The 18,067-nt window shown below is 30.2% G+C and overlaps 2 protein-coding genes across 2 annotated transcripts; both read left to right on the top strand.

The window, feature by feature from the left end:
• Positions 1–16,120: 16,120 nt before the first annotated feature.
• Positions 16,121–16,705, top strand: TrAFT101_008400 (uncharacterized protein; the record flags this gene model as incomplete). The annotated part of the gene is made up of 2 exons (XM_024906635.2): positions 16,121–16,606; positions 16,655–16,705. 2 exons carry the CDS (start codon positions 16,121–16,123, stop codon positions 16,703–16,705), a joined length of 537 nt encoding a protein of 178 aa, XP_024762188.2.
• Positions 16,706–16,924: 219 nt separating this feature from the next.
• On the top strand, positions 16,925–18,040 carry TrAFT101_008399 (uncharacterized protein; the record flags this gene model as incomplete). Its single annotated transcript, XM_066128321.1, has 1 exon — positions 16,925–18,040. The coding sequence occupies one exon, from the start codon at positions 16,925–16,927 to the stop codon at positions 18,038–18,040; it is 1,116 nt and encodes a 371-aa protein (XP_065984439.1).
• Between the last annotated feature and the right edge of the window lie 27 nt (positions 18,041–18,067).

The raw sequence follows: 18,067 nt of genomic DNA, 5'->3' as shown, positions 1-18,067 counted from the left end.
TACTATCTATAAATAAATAGCTAAATGGAAAGAATAAATTAAGTTATTAAAGTATACTTATAATGCTATATTAACCTTATATAAGATAATTAAGTAGAAAAACTCCCTGCAGTATAAAATTAATACAATAGCTTTATTTTAGAATTTACAGAAGTTACACTATTCTACATTAATTATAAATTTATACTAAAAGCCTATAGACCACCTTATAATAGTCTAAATATAAAAAATACTTAAATTTTAGCTAAAGATATAATTTAATTATAGGAAGAATTTAAGAAATAACTTAAGTTTATTTAAGATTGCATAAAGCAACAAGCAGACTATATAAGGATTGGAGAACTAACCCTTTAGGAGGGAGACATAGCCTACCTACTACAGCACTTATGCAATAGGAAGTTATTAAATATTAAAATAAATCAACTAAGTAATAAACTAGATTTCAGAAAACTTAAACCATTTAAAATTTTAAAGAAAATTAAAGAAGTTAACTATAAGTTAGACCTACCCAATAATATAAAATTAAAAACAGCCGTTTTTTATATTTTACTACTAGAAAAAGCATTAGTAGATAAAGAAACAGGCAAGCTAATTATAGATAAAATTATCGTCTAGGATAAAGAAAAAGAATATAAAATTAATAAAATAACTTGTATGTAAATAAATAAAGAAACAAATAAATGAGAATATCTTATAAGATAGAAAGGGTATAATTTATCTAAAGACTTATGGGTTCTTAAAAAAGAACTTAAAAGGAATGCTTAGGCGATCCTGCAGGGATACCATTAGTCTTTAGGGATGGAAATAATAATGGGTCTAAATTAAATGCAGACTAATTAATAACGTCAATAGACTGGGACAGGCCGGCAGAACTAGGCACTAATACAACAGCCTGACAAGCAGCAGCCTCTGCCTTTTTACGCTTAATATAATCCAATTCCTTTAAATCTATAATACCCCGTAAAACAGCACATCTTATCTTTTTATACTACATTTTCTTCTGCTTATAAAGACGCTTGACTTTTGCATTAGCACATTAACGCTCTTCCTCAGCTTCTTCAAGTTCATCCTCTAAACGGAAATAATATACAGCAATACGCTTTAATTACTCTAAAGTTAAACCTTAGACGTTACAATATAACTAGTTTAACCTAATGCACTTTAAATAGCAAGAAGAATTAGTAGGAGATAATAAACATTCCCGATAACCCTTGGAAATATAGAAAGAATAACGCTTGTTTATTTTATTAGCACCAGCGATAACTAATTTAAACAAAGACTTGTAATGCATGGTCTTAAGATAAACTAATTTTAAAATCTTGTCTAGCATAATAAGGTTAGTAAAAGGAACTAGAAACTGCTAGTAAAAGAACTAGAGAATAACTGCACTTACTAAGTGGAGGATGTATTATTTATATTAAGATTTATAAAGGTCTTGGGGACAAGACTAACAGGAGGGGAGTATTGTATTATAACCTGCCTCTTATAGTTGCAACAATAGGCCTATAGGGTAGGCCAAACTAGATTAACGTAAGACCGACCTACTAATTACAACCGGATCATTAAATCATTACAATGATCCAATAATCCATAAATGGATCATTAATTTTATAAGATAATCTACAATAGATCATTAAAATCTATAAATAATCCAGCCTAATTAACTGAATATATAAGTTCACTTCTTACGCTTATTTAGATAACTTAAATAGCCAGTTGTTAATACAGTTTTATACCTATAGATTGAAAAGCACTTTTAATCTCTATTAGTAATTATTATTATAATATTATTGCCCATAGGTTTCCTAACCCATCTGCTAATATAAACCCAAAGAGCTTATTCTAGGTTTGTCCCTTGGGAATCTACCCTATACTAACTATCTAGTGTACGGTTCGTTACAGAATATATTACAAAAGACAATAAAACCCAACCAGGATAAATAAACCTTAACACTATTAAAGCAATTAAATTTAAAGGAAAATGCTATTTTTATAGTAAACTAGGCCATAAGGAGGTATACTGCTATTTTAAAAAGAAGCAGAAAGGAAATAAAAAAAGCCTTAAATAAAATAATAAGGCCAATAAAGTTTAAATAAACACTATTACTAAACTACCTTACAACAGCCTTAGTTAAACTACCTATTATAATAATATATGCCTTATATATAGAAGTAATAAAAATAAATTAAAATACTACCTAAAGAAACTAAAAAAAATAAAATCTTAAAAGGAAGTTAAAATTAATACTTTAACCTTCTATAAGCCACTTAGCAATAAAAACTTAAATTTTAGCATAAAATTAATCTATAAACACTGCAAATCCACTAATACTACTTATAAATACAATAAAAAATAAACAGTAATATAGAAGGAAAACTATAACTGCAACAATTACTACTTACAAAACCCTAACCATAAATGCCAAGGATGCCCTAACTGCAGATCTATAGAAGAATATTAATACAGTTATAAAGGCAAATAGCAATAAAATATAGAAGCTATATATAAACTCTTTAAAGAAAAAAATAGATTAACTAAGGAATACCTTAAAGAACAGGAACAGAAACTCCTAGATAAAGAAACTAGCAAAGATAAAATTATCTATAATAAAACTAAAAGAATCTATAAGTATAGCTTCTATAAAATTAATAAAAAACACCAACAGTAAATTAATACCCTTCTAGACATACACCCCTTTATAAAATATAAAGTTACCTTTAAAAACATATATAATAGTAATAATATTAATAATAATAAATACTATTAATACAGTTCCCAGGAACTATAATATAATAAAACCTACCTAAAGTTTAATAAAAAAACATATAAATGCCTACAATGCTATTTATAGAATATAAACTACTATTATAAAAAACTATAAAGGTTAAATAAATTAATTTTATTTTATATATATTAATATAACCTCTATTACTCTTAAAACTCCAATTATAACTACAAAGGATATAACATCTATAATTTAATAAATAAAGAATATAACTATATATATATCTTAAGAGCATAGGCAGAAGAAAAAGAAAAATAAAAAAAAAAACAATAATATCTTAAAGAATATCTACTATAAAAAATAAATATAAAATAAGTATAAGAGTAAATAAAGGCTACTAAATTAAACCTTAAAAATGCCTATATCTATGTCTTAATTTACAATATCCTTAATGCCCTTAATAAAGATTATAGAAAATATTATTAAAAGAAATATAATAATATATACTGCTAAATATATATACTTAATAAATTAGTAGATTAGCAGAGTAAATAACTAAAGAGAGTTAAAGTATAAAATTACTTAATAAATTACTTTTTAAACTGCAATATATAATACTGCAGAAAATACTATAAAAAAAATACTAGTTTTACTAAATAACTTAAAAACTCTTATAAAAAAACTATAACTTTAATAACTACTTAAATAAAAGATAAAGAAATAAAACCTTAATTAAAAAATATTATTAAATAATTAAAAAATAAAATAATTAAATTAAATACTAATAGTATAAGAAATATTAATTTAAGATATAGTAAAAAAGCCCCCTAGATATAATTACCATTAACTTAATTAAAATATTTAAAAAGAAGCTAGTAATTAATAAATATTTAAACTAGCAATTAGTTAAGATTTATATAAATAGCAGTTTAAATTATAACTTAATTACTAATAGCTTAATAGACCAGCTTAAAATACTATATATTATTAAAAAAACACTATTAATTATCTTTAGCATTATAAACATAAATACAGGAATAACTATTACCTATAAGATTAATTATCTCCTTATAATAATTATTAATTAAACTAAGGATATTAAGTTTAATATACTAGACCTAAAAGACTGCAATATTTTACTAAAACACCTATAGTTAAAAAAATATAACCCTATAATTAATTAAAAAATAAAAAAAATAACTTAAGAAAAAGATATCTCCTTAAAGTTATAACTAGGCCAGGAAGGGGGTAAGGAAAGCAAAAATATACTTATAGACCTATAACTAAAACCTTCTATATAACTAAAGAAAAAGAAATAAAATAAAAAAGATAAGGCTAAGAAAATAGAAATATATAAAAAAGTTAAATTTAACCTTAAAAAATTACTAATACTACTATAATATAATAATTAATAATAAAAAGTAAAAATTATATAAATTAATAAAATTATTACTAAATATTATATAAAACTAGCTAAACTTAATATAGTATTAGCAAAAGCAAAAGAATAAACTAAAAATAATAAAAATAAACCTTTAGCTAAAATACTATAATAATATTAAAAGTATAAGAAATTATATTAGCAAGTACTTAAAAAAGGACTATTATCTTACTTAAAATAAGATTATAAGATTATTTTTAAAGATAAAACTTTACTAAAGCTTTACAAGATCTATAACCTAAATAAAATTAAGCTTAAGATACTTAAGAAATAGCTATAAATATAATTAAATAAAGGATATATTAAAGTATTAAACTCTTTAATAAAGTACTTTATTATCTTTATATTAAAGAAAAATAAAAAGCTTTATTTAATTATTAACTATAGACAGCTTAATAAAATAACTATTAAAAATAGAATGCCTTTATTATTAATTACTAAAATTAAGGAAAGATTATAAAACATAAATTAGTTTATAGCCCTAGACTTTATAAAAGCCTATAAACTTATAAAAATAAAAAAAAGATATAAATAAATAACTGCCTTTAAAATAAAATATAGATTATTTAAATATTTAATTATGCTATAAAGACTTATAAATACACTAGTATTATTTTAAAAGAGAATTAACTTTATTTTTAAAGAATACTTAAATAACTTTATAATAGCTTATATTAATAATATCTTAATCTTTTTAAAGATATTAGAAAAGCATAAAGAATATATCTATAAAGTATTATAGAAACTATAAGACGCTAAGCTCTTTATTAACTTAAATAAATATTAATTTTATATATAATAAGTTAAATTCCTTAAATATATTATTACACCAGGAGAAGTTTAAATAAACCTAGATAAAGTTACTATTATTTAAAATTAAAAACTTTTAAAAACCTACAAAAGATTATAAAGTTTTTTAAAACTCGCTAACTATTATTAAAGATTTATTTAAAAATACAGTAAAATTATAAAACTATTAACTAATACTATTTAACTTAAAGAAAATAAAAAAGGTAAAAAAAAATAAAAAAACAGAAGACTATCCTAAATTAATAAAATAAAATTAATATTTTAAGAACTTAAGGATGCTATTATAAGTAAACTAATATTTATTATATATAACCTAAATAAGCCTATTAAAATTAAAACAGATGCTTTTAACTTTACTTTAAAAGGAACTTTAGGATAATAAAATAAAGATAGTAAACTTAAGTCAGTAGCTTTCTTCTTTAAAAAACTATACAGGCTAAAACTAAAATATTCTATCTATAATAAAGAATTTTTAATAATTATTAAAGTATTTAAAAAATAATAATACTATTACTTAAGAAATAAATATAAAATTAAGGTCTACATTAATCACTAAAATATATTTTATTTTATAACTATATAATAACTCTTTATATAATAAACTTATTACTTTAAGTTCTTAATAGACTTTAATTATAAAATTATTTACTATAAAGGAATAGAGAATAGAAAAGCTAATGCTTTAAGCTAAAAAAAAAAATACTTTAAAGAAATTCTTAAATTTAAAGCATAAATTCTATACAGAAATAATTAAGGGAATTATAAATAAATTAAAATTAATACCTTATTTATTATAGAAAAATATAATCCTATTCTTAATAAAATTAAAGATTAAATTAAAGATTAATAACTAAAACAGTTCCCTAAGGAAGTAACTATAATTAATAGACTTCTAAGATAAAGTAAATAAATTTAAATACTAAAGGAATTGTAGATAAAAGCAATTTAAGACATTTATTATAGTATAATTGCAGCAGTACATTAAGGTATATAAACCACCTATAATTATATATTACATTATTACTATTTTAAAAGACTTAAATAAAAAGTTAAAAAGGTTATTAAAAAATGCAATATATATAAAAAAATAAAGAATAAATAACATTAGCTATATAGAAAATTATAACCTATTTTAGTTCTTAAATAAAATTAGCATACTATTATATTTAACTATATTATTAATTTACTAAGGTTAAAAAAACCATTAACTAATATAATCTATAACAGTATTTTTATAATAATAAATAAACTCTTTAAGCAAGCTTACTTTTTATTATATAAGAAGTCTTATACTATAAAAGATTTAATATATCTTTATATATAATATATTTTTATAAAACATAGACTACCAGCAGAAATTATATTAAATAAAAGAAATACCTTTACTTTTAAGTTTTAGTAAAAGCTTATAGCTAAACTTAAAATTTATTATAAGCTAAGCATTATATACTACCTATAAATAAATAGCTAAATAAAAAAAATAAATTAAATTATTAAAGTATATTTATAATACTATATTAACTTTATATAAAATAATTAAGTAAAAAAACTCCCTGCAGTATAAAATTAATATAATAGCTTTATTTTAGAATCTACAGAAGTTATACTATTCTATGCTAATTATAAATTTACACCAGAAGCCTATAGACTACCTTATAATAATTTAAATACAGAAAATGCTTAAATTTTAGCTAAAGATATAATCTAATTACAGGAAGAACTTAAGGAATAACTTAAGTTTATTTAAAATTATATAAAGCAATAAACAAACTATATAAGGATTAAAAGACTAACCCTTTAAAAAAGAGATATAGCCTACCTACTATAGCACTTATACAATAAAAAGTTACTAAATATTAAAATAAATCAATTAAATAATAAACTAAATTTTAAAAAACTTAAACTATTTAAAATTTTAAAGAAAATTAAAGAAGTTAACTATAAGTTAAACCTACCTAATAACATGTCACGAACCAACCACATAAAATCCCTCTAGTACATACCTCCGGGTGAACCACAGACAAGACAACCAATCATAATAAAGGAAATGTATTCTCAGCAAGATACATACCTACTCATAAGATAAGACTGCGACTCTAAGGAAGCATTCTCATCAAGTACAATACAACTTACACAAGTAATAACCACAGAACAACTTACTATATAAAACCATTCAATACGCTCATTAAATATAGCTTAAATAGTCAGTCGTTAACATAGCATTTATATAACAATCAGATTGGACTCGCATCTAAAGTTATCAGCTACATAACTAAGACCGCTTATAAGATCCCTTACATCTCTCTGCCAACATAAACCCAACATTAAAGGTTTATCCCTTGGGAACTAATTACCCTATACTAGGTATAGGATCAGAACGTCATACATTAACGACTTTTGTTTAAAAAGATACTTCAGATCTTTTAAGCAATTTAAACCACTATAGCAACCTCAGGCAACTTCAACACCCCTACCTCTAATCCTATTAAAGATATAGATAAAGACATTAACCTCACTGGCGAACCTAACTAAGATAAGCTTACTACTAAGCAGCTTAAAAAACTTATTAAAAAACTATATAAAAAACAGAAAACACCAGCCCTAGGAAAGGATATTAAAGTTACCCTTAAGCTTTAACCTCCACCAGCATACAATAGCAAGCCTACTAAACTTCAATTATTCATCACGCAACTCAAGGCTCATTTTCAGAACTTCCCTACCATCCTCAAAAAGGAAGAAAATAAAGTATCCTTCGCAGCATCTCGTCTTTCAAGACTCGCTCTTAAATAGTTTAAACTAATTTAAGACAATTACATAGAATATAACTTCGCTGCTGAAGACGCTACTAAAGCTATTTTTAAAAGTTTTAACAAATTTAAAGAAGAATTTAAAAAAGCCTTTGGGGATGTCAGAGAAATTAAAATAGCTAAAAACAAACTCACCACTATCTATTAGAAAGGAAAGTGTTTAGACTATGCTGTAATATTTCAAAATCTAGCAACACACATTAATTAAGGAGAATCAGCACTTGTCAAATGATTTTATAATGGACTTAAACCTAAAATCAAGAAAGAAGTCTATTAGATCAATCAAGAACAACACAATCTCTCATCCTTTATAGAGAAATACATAGAAGCAGATAATTTATTATGGGAATTAAAAATGGATCTCTCTAAATGAAAAGGGAAACATCATTCAGGATTCCAAGTAAATCAAGGTAAAAAACAACAGGAACCAATTGCTAAAGATAATAGTAGCACAGCTAGACCTATAGACCTCAATATAATACAAAAGAAGAAAAAAAAATTCAAATATTACAATTACAGGAAGCTAAACCATATAGCCAAGAACTGCAAATCCCCAAAAAAAAAACAATCCACTATTCCTAAGCCAAAAGCAATATATGTCATAGACAAAGGCGATAAAACTATCCATCTATTAGAACAATCAGGATCTCCTAAAAACAATAATAACTACGACTTCTATAAATCTACATCTAAACTCTTAGACTACTCCCAGACAATAAATATAGAAGCAAACAATAAAATCCCTAACCAACAACCTATCCCTCAAGTTAATTTCATAAACTTAGCAAACCTAATTAAAGGCATTATCCCAGAAACAAATAAAGACAATAAACAATGCAATTATAGACGTTACTTCAGAGAAACCAGAGATGTTATACAACATCATAAAAATTTCACCCCTAAAATTATAGCACTTAACTCATTCTAACGCAACATTATAGAAGAGGCAAGCGCAGACGTAGAAAATACTCCAATAGTATTATACGCTTACCTAAATAACCTACAGAAGCAAACTTCAGAAACATAACATATTATCAGGGCTGTCACCATCGATCAAGCACTCATCCAAGGCCTTAATTATAAAAAAGTAATCGGAGAACATAACTACATCAACCCAGCACATCCGCTGCATCATTAGATCAGTTAGACTGATTGCATTACTTACAGATGCATGAAGCATTTTAAATAAAAGGCCGAAAAGAACGTTTTTCCAACATACATCCCTTAGTGCGCAATATTAAAGCCTCACAACGATTCATACTGCCTCACATAGGAAGCTACCCAACAATACCAATCCCTTAAGACAGTCATTTTAAAACCCCTCAAATATCCAAACAAAACAAGCCTTTTCAGATACATTAATCAATCCTGCAAAGTACATGAATTAGGAAAACTATAAAATTGGCATAAGCAAAAAAAAATCAAAAGAGCAAAGCTAAATTGCCAACAAAAAGAATTCAAAGACTGCAATAAAATAGAATGTTCACGACACGCAGATAAAAAGATCAGAAACTAGCACTATTCAAAAAACTACTAAAGTCCTCTGCAAAAAGGCAGCAGGAGGACTCACAACACTTAGACATTATCGACTCAGAATACAATAGTAAAGAAAAAAAAAAGCACCCTAACAAAAGAATTATCTTAACAGTGTCACTAGACGGAAATCCACTCAGTGTCTTAATAAACAGTAGGTCAGGAAGCAACTATATATCTGCTACAACTGCAATACGCCTGCAGTTACCAGCATATAAGAAAAAAAAACTATATTAACTTTTCCATGCCGAAGGATAAACCTTTAAGTATAATGAAGGATAGATAAAGCAACGGACTAATCCCCTGCTGCTATAAATTAGCAACTGCACTACAAATATAGTATATAATATAGCCAATATCCTAAAACATAACCTCGTCTTAGGAATACCCTGGTTATGCAAATACAAACCCAACATAAAATGAAGAACAGGCCAAATCCATTAGCGCAATAACAGAAGTACTTCAAACAGAACTAATGCAGAAACATCAGAAGAGGAACCAGGTCGCCAGAAGCCTAAGGTTTTCCTCAGCCCTTCAGACATCCCTCCTTAATACCATTAGAAAAGGGAAAAAATAAAATAAGTTTACACGCAAAGGCATATTGCCATCCTACGCCGAGAACTAATAAAACTTAACAAAGAATTACATAAATTAAAAACAAAGGAACTTACCCCTGAAGAACGATTAGCACTAATCCCAGAACAATATCGGAAATATTAAAAACTCTTCAACAACCAGTTAGAAAAAGGGTTACCACCGCACTCAGAATAGGACCATAAGATAGTGTTAAAAGAAGGAGAATCACCAAGGTTCCATAAAATATACAACTTAAGTAAAGGAGAACTAAAAACACTCAAAGAATAGATTAAAACACAACTATAAAAAGGATACATCCGCATATTAAAATCACCTGTTAAATATCCTATCATCTTCATTCCAAAAAAGAACAGTAAACTTCAATTAGTCATTAACTATCATAAACTAAATCAAATTACTGTCAAAGACAAAACCCCCTTGCCATTAATCTCATAAATTAAAAATAAATTACATAAAAAAAAGTGGTTTATAACTCTCAACCTTACAGGAGCCTACAAGCTCATACAAATAAAAGAAGGAGACGAATAAAAGACAGCGTTCGCTACAAGATACAGGTTATACAAATACATGGTTATACCACAAGGGCTTACCAATGCACCCGCATCTTTCCAGAAGAGAATAAATTACATATTAAGACCATACTTAGACGACTTTGCGATAGCTTACATTAACGACATCCTCATCTTCTCGGAGACCCTTGAAGAACATAAGAAACACATCCATCTTATACTACAAAAACTCGAAGAAGCAAAACTCCTTGTCAATCCTGAAAAATGCATTTTTCATTCTCAACGAGTGGAATTTCTCGGATATATTATCACCCTAGAAGAAATCCACATGGACCCTAAGAAAGTTACCGCAATCAAGGAATAGCCAACGCCTACGACGCTCAAAGAAGTACAAGCATTCCTTAGACTCGCCAACTATTATCAAAAATTCATTAAAGACTTCGCATAAAAAGCTACTCCACTGATGAATATAACAAGAAAAGGTATTCCTTTTAAGTGGGGGGAAGAACAGCAGAAAGCCCTCGAGGAACTTAAAACAGCAATAACATCAGAACCTGTCCTTGCTATATTTAACCCAGAAAAACCCATCACAATTGAAACAGATGCATTAATGTTTGCAATAGGAGGAGTATTGAGTTAACCCAGAGAAGACGGCAAGCTACAACCCGTTGCATTTTTCTTACATAAACTCCACAGACCAGCGACATAATACGCCACATACAACAGAGAAATGTTAGCCATTATTAAAGCACTTAAAGAATAAAGACATTACTGCTATAAAAGCAAGCATAAGGTCACAATCCTCACAGACCACAAGAACCTCGCTTACTTCACCACTACACAAGAACTATTAAGCCGACAAGTTAAATACTTTAAATTCCTTTTACAATTCAACTTTAAACTTATTTATTGCAAAGGATCGGAAAACGGACAAGCCAATGCATTAAGCAGAAGAATTAATCATAAGCAAGAAGTACCTAAGTATACAGCACAAGCACTATAATTCAACGACAATAAAAACATTAAACAAGTATAAATTCACGCAATATTTAAAGTCCTAGAAAGCAACCCTATGCTTAAAGAAATCAAAGAATTTATTAAAAACTAGGAAAACAAACAGTACCCAGAAAATGTCACTATAGACTCAGGATACCCTAAACAACATAGAAAAATTTAAGTACCTGAAGAACTACAAAGAAAAGTAGTCAAATATATTCATAAACATCCGCTGCATAAACACAAAGGTATAACAAAAACATACAACCAAGTTCTAATGTACTATAACATTAAAAAGCTTAAAGAATATATAAAGTATATTATATTACACTGCAACATATACCAACAAACAAAAGACAGAAGACACAAACCTTATGGAAAACTATAGCTATTACCTATCGCAGAATAACCTTAGGAATCAGTCACTTTCGACCATATTACTAATCTACCCTTATTAAAAAAACCATTTACAGAAATATAATATAACAGTATTTTTATAGTAGTCTGCCGACTCACAAAGCAAGCCTACTTTTTACCGCATAAAAAGTCACATTCATTAAAAGACCTTGCTTATACCTACATAAGAATAATCGCCGCCGACCATAGACTACCTAAAGAAATCATTTCAGACCGAGGACGAACATTCGCTTTCAAATTTTAGCAAGAACTTATGGCCAAACTAGGAACAAACCACAAACTCAGCACTGCATACCACCCTCAGACAGACGGACAAACCAAACGCATAAATCAAGTCATCAAAGCTTACCTACAAACCTACATTAATTTTACACAAGACAATTAGGTTAAAAAACTACCAGTGGCTCAATTATACTACAACAGTACACCATCGGAATCCACAAAAATAACACCTTTCTACGCAAATTATAGATTCACGCCCAAAGCATTCAGACCACCACAAGATAAACCCAACTCAGAAAAAGCACAACTACAAGCTAAATTAATAATTAACCTACACAAAGAAATGTATGCACAGCTTAAATTCATCAGTAAGCGCATAAAGAAATATGCAGATAAAGACAGAATTGCAGGACTAATTCTCTAGAAGGAAGACATAGTCTACCTGCTACAACATTCACAAGGCCATAAACTACCAAACATTAAAACAAACAGGCTAAGTAATAAACTTAACGTCAGAAAAATAGGACCTTATGAAATTCTAGAACAAATCAGAGAAGTCAACTACAAGCTAGCCTTGCCAGACACAATGAAAATATAAAATCCAGTCTTTTACGTATTACAACTCGAAAAAGCATAAATTAACGAAGAAACCGGAAGGCCCATTTTAGACGAAATTATTGTAGAAAATCAAGAGGAAGAATACAAGATTAAAAACGTTATCGCTATACGCTAAAACTCCGAAACCCAGAACATCGAGTACCTCGTCAAATAGAAAGGATACTCAGAACTTAAGAACTCATGGGAGCCCGTTAAGCACTTTAGCTCTCAGGCGCCAATAAAAAAATTTCTCCAGACACTGGGCCTAAATCAGCAAGCACCGCATTCCAATCAATTACATCAACACCACCATTAAGCTGCACATCCACCACCGCCTCTAACTCAGCACGCTCCAAGTCGTCCAATTCGTCAAAAGACTGAGCCCTGCGACAAAGCATCTGCTCACCCCGCACATTAACCTGTTGACGCTGCTCCCAAAGACGCAATAATCGCGCAAAACTTTCATTCATTCGTTAAGATAACAACATTGACTGTTGTTAATACTCTATTAATTTCTGTTGCTGCTTAAGAAGCTCACGCTCGGCCTGGCGCTCAGCAGCATCCAAACGCTCCTTTTCAGCTGCCAAACGCTGTGCTAAAAATACAAATTAGCAAAACACGCACTCATTAGAAGCTAAAGAAAAACGCTTACCCGCGGCCAGAGAAATGCCATTTCCATCACACGTCCGACCTCTACAGGTATATTCTAGACACTTATTATACCCCGTCGCCATCTTACAGGGCAAGCCACGAAAATCACAAAAAGAACAAGGCATAACAAAGACCCCAATAGTCTTAATAACTATTATCGCTGCTTTACAATAATCAGTCGAGCTCTTAGGAACTGAAGAACGTTATTTAAAAACACCACGAGGCATTATGAAGAAACACGGTTACTCACTACTAAAGGAAGGAAGAACAGGACCTTATGTAGTCTTAGGCCTTAAGGACAAGACCAACGGAAGGGGGGCATCGTGTCACAAACCAACCACATAAGATCCCTCTAGTACATACCTCCGGGTAAACCACAGACAAGACAACCAATCATAATAAAGGAAATGTATTCTTAGCAAGATACGTACCTACTCATGAGATAAGACTGCGACTTTAAGAAAGCATTCTCATCAAGTACAATGCAACTTACACAAGTAATAACCACAAAACAACTTACTATATAAGACCATTCAATACGCTCATTAGATATAGCTTAAATAGTCAGTCGTTAACATAGCATTCATATAACAATCAGATTGAACTCGCATCCAAAGTTATCAGCTACGTAACTAAGACCGCTCATAAGATCCCTTGCATCTCTCTGCCAACATAAACCCGACGTTAAAGGTTTATCCCTTAGGAACTAATTACCCTATACTAGGTATAGGATCAGAACGTCACATAACATAAAGTTAAAAACAGCTGTTTTTTATATTTTATTACTAAAAAAAGCACTAGTAAATAAAAAAACAGGTAAACTAATTATAAATAAAATTATTATCTAAGATAAAGAAAAGGAATATAAAATTAATAAAATAACTTACATATAAATAAATAAAAAAACAGGCAAATAAAAATACCTTATAAAATAAAAAGGGTATAACTTATCTAAAGACTTATGGGTTTTTAAAAAAGAACTTAAAAGGAATGCTTAAGTAATCCTATAAGAATACCATTAGTCTCTAGGGATAGAAATAGCAATAGGTTTAAATTAAATACAGACTAATTAATAATATTAATAGACTAAAATAGGCTAGCGGAATTAAATACTGCTAAAGCAGTTTAATAAATAACCTCTATAGCTTCCCTCTCCTTATGCTTAATGCACTTCAATTCCTTTAAATTATTAATACCACAGGAAATAACTTATGCTGCTTTCTTTTTTCAATCTTTATACTGCTTATAAAAATAAGCAATCTTAGCTATTAAGCACATTGCCTCCTCTTCAGCAGCCTTAACTTTATTATCTAACTAATCCTAACAACAGGAAATTTATAATAATTATTAAGCAGTAAAAAAAGCCTTACAATAAGACCTATAATCTTTTATATATTTAAAACAGCAACTTAAATCTTTTACTAAAGTAAGGCATTAAATACCTTTCTTTTTACATAAGTAATAAGGCTTTATTTTAATAAAATAAAAGAAAATAAATGCAGTAAGTACTATACTTTTATTAACTTTCTTTTACTTTTAAAAATTAAGAACTTTTAATTTCTAAATATAGTAAAATATAATAAATACTGGAAAAAAAATATAAAGAAGGAAAATAACTCACTAAAAAGAATATAGGTATTTATATACTAAACGACCAGGTCTTAGGGATAAGACCAATAAAGGGGGAGTATTATATTATAACCTAACTCTTATAGTTGTAACTATAGGCCTATTGAGTAGGCATTATTAGATTAACTTAGGCCCAGTGCATTAATTAGCAATAGGTCGACATAAATTATATTCAATCCATTTTAACGCATACTTAAGATTAATAAAAATTAACATTAATCCATTATAATCCAGAGATATTAATTAAATATATAAGTTTACTTCTTATGCTTATTTAAATAACTTAAATAGCTAGTTATTAATATAGTTTTATACCTATAGATTAAAAAGCACTTTTAATTCCTACTGGTAACTATTATTATAATATTATTGCCTATAGGTTTCTTAACCTATCCGCCAATATAAACCCAAAGAGCTTATTCTAGGTTTATCCCTTGGGAATCTACCCTATACTAACTATCTAGTGTACGGTTCGTTACAATAACTTTTTTAATATAATATTAATTATTATAATTTAATTAATAATTACTATAATAATAATAAAATTAAATATTTAAGGTATATAAAAGAAAGTTAAAGAATAATTATTAATTCATATATAGAATTTATTTAATTTTAAGCTATTAAAAACTATTTATAATATCTTAGAAATAATAATATATTAATATAATCCTTCTTCTACAGTAAATTTAAAAAGAAATCATAAAGAAGCCAAGGAGATTGACCTAACTATCTTGTCATGTTTAAAGGTATTAGGCGGAGTAGCAGCCTAAGGAGCTGAACTGGTAACTCAAAACAGAGGAACCCTTCTTCATTGTTGTATTTATCTAACACTTATAAGGTTTTTCTACCTGATAGCGTTTGTTTTAACGCCCTGTCACTGTTGCTCGACGTCCCGCAGTCAATCCATGAGTTTCACGGCACTATTCCAAAATATTCTACATGCACTACAATTATATAGCTTTATCACCAACCATCGAATCGCTTGTCATTAAAGACAGAAAACGCCCAAGGGTCGGCAAAGATGCGCCCAAGATTTCACTCAATATCACTGTAACTAACGCTGATATCACAACAGTGCAAATCTTCCTCTGGAGCCTATTCCAGAAGTCTATGGTAGACAAGTTCGAATTCGATCCCATATCCACCCAAAAAAGCCATATCGCAAGGGAAATCCAAGTAAACATGTATGATGCTCATCTTGCTATAGTCAAGCACGCCTTACACTATCTCACATCCGCCCCAGATGTCAGGACAAAACCTATTGGAGATTATCTTGCAAGAAAGCTTCCAGCTCAACTGGATAAGCTGAGCCAAGCAGACGGTTACGATGAAATTCTTTCATCTGATAAAAAAGAAATTGGGGATGGGCTATTTTCTCTTTTAGTCTCTGGAGAAGTCATAGAAAGACACTGGGAATCTCTCAAATATATTCTTTGGTTTGGCGAGGATAGCCAAGTTGAGATTTTGCGAAAATGGCTGCAGGATCCAGGCGCAATCGGCCATCTTGGTAGACTTGACAAAGATTGGCTCAAAAGTGTAAGCGCAAGCCAGCGACCAAATCGAGAACTTCTCATTCCATTGATGAAGAAGATCGTGTCCCATTGGCTACAAGACCGTACATGGGGTTCCAAAGATTGCTTCGGTGCTCTGCGCCGGTTTTTAACGCTGGTATGATTGTAAACGCGTTACAGCTAGCTGTCTTGCTAACTTCAACAGGACCCACTAGAGGGTGAATCAGAAAACGAAATGACTGTTTCGAAAGAGTGAGAGAGGGCCGAGAAGTGGTGCCAAGACGCACTGTCGCCGACGAGCCGCGATTCTCTTTCGTACAAAAGAATAGGAGAGACTGCTCAAGGACAATCTGAATATAGCTTGGCGATCTCCATTCACAAGTGCTATCGAGTTAGAAACCCAAGCCTCAGCTGTTTCAAAGGCCTGGCTGAATCATACTACGAAAACGATGAGCTTCTCTCCGCGCGCTCCTCCATGGAAAAGGCGCTCAGTTTAGTCAAGGCAGCCGAGTCGCCGGACAACGAGGAATTGACGAGCATTTATCTGCGCTTTGCCAGTTGGTATATCCAACTACAGCAGCCGGAACGGGCTGTGACGCATTATGAGCAGGCTTTGGAAGTCAGCCCAGATAACCAAGACGCCCTCAGTGGCATCCTGACCATTCGGATTGACTCCGGTCCTGAGGGAAAGACCCATGCCTTTATAATTGCTATGAACGAACCTAACTCTAAAGAGCCAGGCCTCTCTCGGCTCGCTTCAACGCTACTCAGCCAGGCAGATGATTACGGTTACGGCAGCCCACTGCGTAGTACGTGCGGATTTCGATCGATGTCAGACAAAACCGATGAGAATGATTATTGGGCCGCCTATACCTTGTCAAAATGTTTGTGGGCCAGCGGAGACGATCTAAACGCATTAACAGCGTGGTCCTTACTTGAGCCTGTAGAGACGGACCTTGTGACGAAAGCATTCATGCTCGAAGGAGGACCTCAGCAATCGCTTATAGATGAGCTTACTGAGTTTGTCAAAGCAAAATGTCCACTTGGAGCCACACAGCTCGAGCGAATCAAAACAGTTCAGGAAGATCTACAGACACGGATGGCTACATTTAGTCAAGAAGCCGGTGAATCAGACAATTCAGAGGCAAAAGAAGACATTCAGAAGGCACTAAATGTGCTAAAATCAGCCTTGGCGCCAAACGAAGGCCTAACGAATGGTGCTTCTGGAGACGCGTCTATGATACCTTTGGACAGTAAGGATATCGCAAAGAAATTTGAGTTTACTTGCGACCGCACATGTGGCACGGTGTGGGACTTTGATCACGCATTAAATCCGTGCAAGTACTGCTGGGACTTGGGGTTCTGCGATGATTGTCTCTCATTATTGAAGGATAATAAACTGAAGAAAATGATATGCAGTCCTGACCATGAATGGCTGGCGATCCCCAAGTACAGCCCGAGAGCTAACATGGCAGCACGAGAGGGCACCGTCCACGTACGCGGAGAATTAGTCAACGGTGTTCGTGTGGGAGGTGAGACTGTAACAGTGAAGGAATGGATAAGTTCATTGAAGGAAGACTGGGGGTTGTGATTTGAGCGGTGAGGCTATGACAGTAGC

This window comes from Trichoderma asperellum, chromosome 5 (genome assembly GCF_020647865.1).
Source record: "Trichoderma asperellum chromosome 5, complete sequence".
Lineage (NCBI taxonomy): Eukaryota > Fungi > Ascomycota > Sordariomycetes > Hypocreales > Hypocreaceae > Trichoderma > Trichoderma asperellum.
The sequence above is the reverse complement of the archived record's forward strand: the minus strand, read 5'-3'. Positions and strand labels throughout refer to the sequence as shown.